General features: G+C 44.6%; 1 protein-coding gene across 1 annotated transcript in view; it reads left to right on the top strand.

The window, feature by feature from the left end:
- The window catches only part of MLNR (motilin receptor), a gene marked incomplete at its 5' end in the record, with an annotated part of 4,277 nt that extends 717 nt beyond the window's left edge, over positions 1-3,560 (top strand). The window contains 3 exons of the mRNA XM_014537232.1: positions 1-39; positions 678-1,058; positions 3,377-3,560. Coding sequence (XP_014392718.1) covers positions 1-39; positions 678-1,058; positions 3,377-3,543 — 587 coding nt within the window. The remainder of the gene's footprint in view (positions 40-677; positions 1,059-3,376) is intronic.
- Positions 3,561-4,988: the final 1,428 nt, after the last annotated feature.

The following is a 4,988-nucleotide window of genomic DNA, read 5'->3' as shown; positions in this document are numbered from 1 at the left end:
GGCGGGAACGGGGCCACCGGCAGACGGTCCGCGTCCTGCGTAAGTGGCGCCACGTCTGTTCCACACACACCAACCCGCTGGTCTCCCAGCCCTTGGCGCCTCCGCTCCTGGGCCCCCGGGGCGGCCCTGAGGGTGGGCTACCAGGTCCTGTAAACAGCAGTAGTTTTCAGAGCCGCTGGGATCCGTGAGCTGCTGGCCCGAGGACAGGAATTGGAGGCTCTTAGATGTCCCTGTTGGAGGCCGCAGATGGGGGTTCTCACAGTATCCTTGAGAAGACAGGGTAGATCACGTTAAGCTAAAATGTCTTTACTTAATGCTAAGTTTTCCTGAAGGTTAAAGTGAACCATGCCCATAACAATAAATAAATACATACATAAAAGACGCGTTGCAGAATTCTTTTCAGCGGAAAGCAGAGAACATGTCGTTGAGTGGCTGTGTGGAAGGGAGCCTGTCAGCTTAATAGAAATTGCTCCTTCTGCTTTATGTCCAGCCTTAGTAGCACATATATTAGCCAAATATGCAACTTTAAAGCAAATATAGATAGGCTGGGGACTTGGTTAGGTCAAGGTTTTATCTAATTTGTTTTGCTGTTACTTATTACTTCCGATGGTTTCTTGGGGACCCTTGTTCGTTTTTAAATGCTTTAGCTAATCCGGTGCCTGTGTCTTGTTTTGCAGTGGTGGTGGTTCTGTCATTTATAGTTTGCTGGTTGCCTTTCCACGTTGGCAGAATCATTTACATAAACACGGAAGATTCTCAGATGATGTACTTTTCTCAGTACTTTAACATTGTTGCATTGCAACTTTTCTATCTAAGTGCATCCATTAACCCAATCCTCTACAACCTCATTTCAAAGAAGTATAGAGCCGCGGCCTGGAAGCTACTTCGAGGGAGACAGCCGGCACAGAGAGGTGTCTGTAGGAACAGAAACACAGAGGGGACCACGGGAGGAGACTCGGCTGGCTACACCGAGACCAGCACTAGCCTGCGGACGCCTGCCGCTAGCATGGCCAAGCAAGTCGCCTCCTCCCACAGTTCTGGGACTTCGGAGAAAACAGGTCTGTAGGACCATAAGGACTGAAAGGGGAAACGACTCTGTTAGGAAGAATTAGAAAAAGCGGTGCACATTTTGTAAGTTGGCCAGTAACTTTATTAGCATAATTTTTTTTCAATCAAGATACAAAAAGTGTACCAATCTTTCTAGTTTTCCTTTCACATACCTCCTCAGAGACATTCATTTTAGCCTCATGAAATTCCAATCACGAAATGTGCTCTCGGGAGGTTTTACACGTCTTCATTCTCCTGGTCTTTGGGAATATGGTTGTTCATTTTACAGTTCGTAAGATACAGAGAGATGCTGCAATAAAAATGGTTGCCTTTGAGATCAAAGGTGTATTTTGTTTTTATGCTTTGTAAATAAATGTTATGATGCATATACAAGGAACCCAGGATAATGACAGTATTGATTCAAGAAATTATTTAATGCCTATTTATGGCAGCAAAAGTTTTTAGAAGCAAGTGAAAGGAATTCTGGGCTGAGTTCAATGTTCAGAGCCCTACCTCTCTCCTGGCTCAGACCAAATCATAAAGTTTAGGCACAGTGCCTTCCTGCCGAACTACTGTGCATAAGCAACTGTTGCAACCTACTTATCAGACCAGGAGGTAGCAAACTCAGGCAGGAAGCCTGAGGGCAAGAAGCTGCAGCAAGACCTGGCTTCCGGACATTTATAAAGAGCTTTAATACACTTTATTTGCCTCAGGTTGGTGGCTAAGTGTTGTCATGATTACTGCTTTAGTAGTGATAAAACTGAGTCTTAGATTTCCCAAATAGGAACTGATGGGTCTTAAGAACTCCAATCTTTAAGATCTTTTATTTTAAAAATAAAACAATTTTACAACTCATTTAACAGCAGCTGGCGGTAATCCTGAAATTAGCCGTGGTTATCTTACTGCGCTAGCGGTGCTGTCATTTCCTGAGGTTGATCAAAGTCACCTGGAGTCACGCATTTACCACTCAAGATGCATCATATAAATCAGACTTGGTTTATCACCAGCATTTATAAAACCAGACCCAGGGAAAGAACTAGGTCTGGGCACACATGCTGGTCTTAATATAGCGAATGTGTAGCCTGCCCTGATTATTACAAAATCAGAACAGGGAGATTATTCGCAATCTTTAAGATCTATACCCACTCCCACTCGTGAAAAACACAAGTCAGCGGATGTAGTCCAGGGTGAAGGAGAATGTGTTGGACATTCTGACCAACAACTCTGTAACCTTGTTTTATTTTTTACAGTTTATTAAAATATAAACCTGTCTCCAGAGGGCCTCACTCACATGCAGTCTGTGTGAATGGTGCCCCCTGGAGGTGGGAAGGCACAACTTGCTTGGTTGTAAACTACAACCAAGTGAATCTATCAACAAGGGTCACTCAACGTGCCCACAAAGTTCTGCTTTGTCACTTGATTAGCCAAGTACAGTGTTGCCTCCAAGTCCCCTTAGCTAGTGGAAGAAGCAGACAGCAGCAGTCCCTAAACTCTGTTCCGCAGATTTTCGAGGATTATTTGAAAAATCTTTCTACTCACAGAGTTCCTGTCTGGGCAGTCAAAAGTGGCTTCTTCCCTGTGGAAGGTCACAGTTAAGAACTTTACTGATGCCCAGCTGGCATGCCAACCTATGAACCAGGAGGTCAGGGTTTGATTCCCTGTCAGGGCACATGCCGGGGTTGCAGGCTCCATCCCCAGTTGGGGGTGTGCAGGAGACAGCTGATCAATGATTCTCATCATTGATGTTTCTCTCTCTCCCTTTCCTTATCTCTCTGAAATCAATAAAAATATATATTTTAAAAAGAGCCTTACTGATATTTTATTTATAGTATAATAGTTTAGGTATAGAAGTAAAGTCCTCTCCTAGGAGCTTTCTTGTTTCTTGTTCCGATTCTAGAAAAGGATTTACATCAGACTTTCCTGTGATGTAAGAGTGTCTGCAGGTGTGGGTGTGGTGCAGGATCCTTCACTGCAGGGTCCCTGAGATGGAGTGCCTGCGCCCATCCCTCTAGCGGATCACTGTACCATTGTTTTCAAAATGCTGGTCTCACCCATTAGTGGATTGTGAAATCAGTGGAGTGGGTCACATTTTTCTTTAATGGAAAGGAGTGGGCAAGAATAGAATTGATAAATCAGCTCATCCCACACATTAAGGGTAACTGCTGTATTGTGAAACTTTGTCCAATAATATGTTGGTTGGTGTCTTCCTGGTTCACAAAATAAAATGTTTACCTGCTGTGGGTCATGGTAAAAAATATTGGAAAAATTGTTCTAAAATCTAAAATTGTTCTCAACCCCAGCTGAGAGTGTCCTTCTCCTGTACTTACAGGAGGGGAGTCCTGGAAGATCCCGCATGGTAGAGAGAAGATCCACTGGAGAGGGACAGCAGGGTGTGGCTTTCCGACGTGGACCTTCCTCCCCGGGGGCCGTATCACGGAGACTCTCCCTGTACCCAGACAGAGCCCTGAACTGGCGTCCCTACAGGGAACTCTTTGAGCCTCCTCTCCTTTCGGCAGGCCACACCATTTGTGTTGGGTGAGGAACAACCTTTGGGAAAGGTTTTTCTTTCATTCATTCAATTGGCAAATATTTACCAAACAACTGCTAAGTGCTAGATGTGTATGACAAAATACACTAGAAAAATTAGCTCATGTCATGGTGTCCAAATCAATCAACTTTTCAATGCATTTTTTGGCTATTGTATGTGATTGTGTCTTCTTGACTAACCACAGACACAGCTCATCTATATATATAAAAGGCTAAGTGGCTGACTATTTGTCCATCGGACCGACCGACTGACCAACCGGTACGTATGACGCACACTGGAAATTTAAAAATAAACATCTTCTAATTAATTTCCTTTCAATGTGCACGAATCCATGCACTGGGCCACTAGTAGGTTAATAAAAGCATTTACCTCAGATGGGCCTACCAAATATCAGGTTAGTGTCATCCACACAGACATTCCTCGTCTTTTCTATAAGAGACGTTTTCACTTCTGAAGGAAATGTTCAAAAAAGCTATTGCATGGCACCTCCTGGGGACCGAGAGCCTACTGTACCGGATCCTCAAGGGCACATAAGAGCAGCATGTTGATGATGTCTGAAGTCTGAACATGGCCTCTCCTGGCCATTTCTACTCATGTGATAGTAACATTTGCCAGAATGTGGAAGCTTTTTGTGTATAAGTGATAGTGCTTGAACGGGTCAAGTGTTGTAAGTGGAGCTTTAAAACAGCTTTTCTTAAACTTAGGTATGAGGCAATTTTTTATTGTGAGCCAACGTTCTAAAGATTCCTAACTCTAAATATTATACAGACTCTGGCAGTTCTGAGCAGCCTTCAAATACCAACATTTTTTCTCCTGGAAGCACAGGAACATTTGTCATTGAGCAAGTGCGAGCTCCACGGGCATGCTTTGTGCCCAGTCGGTGTGCCCCTGGCTCTCTGTAAGCTACAAGGACGTGGCAGAGACTGACTCTACTTGCCAACTTCATAGGAAAACAGCACACACCTTTTGAAGAATTATGGACTTCTGTGTAATTTTAAGGGCTAGAAAGTGCCAGCCAGACCAGGAGAATAGAGTGTGGGCTGGAATCTCTTGCATGGCACTTAGTGTATGGCAGTGGCTAGTTCCCGGAATTGTAACTTGCTCCCTAAGGGCAGACTGGGTTTTATTCCCCCTTAGCATCTCTTGCCCAGATAGACAATTTGAGTTGAACTCAGCTGGCAGCAAGGGAGGGTACAGGAATCTGCACCCCAGCAGACTGACAGATGGAGGCAGAGCTAGCAGATGACTGGAACATCCATTCTAATCTGGCAAGCACCAGACAGGAGCAAGAAGGGCACACACGGGGAGAGGGTGCTGAAGGAAGTAGAGGAAGGGCCTTGGAGAAAAAGGCAAGGGCACCTGGTATAACCAGAAGCTGGAGCTTGCAAAACAC

Source organism: Myotis brandtii, unplaced genomic scaffold (genome assembly GCF_000412655.1).
Source record: "Myotis brandtii unplaced genomic scaffold, ASM41265v1 scaffold174, whole genome shotgun sequence".
In the NCBI taxonomy this organism is placed as follows: Eukaryota; Metazoa; Chordata; class Mammalia; order Chiroptera; family Vespertilionidae; genus Myotis; species Myotis brandtii.
This window is presented reverse-complemented; position numbering and strand designations above follow the sequence as displayed.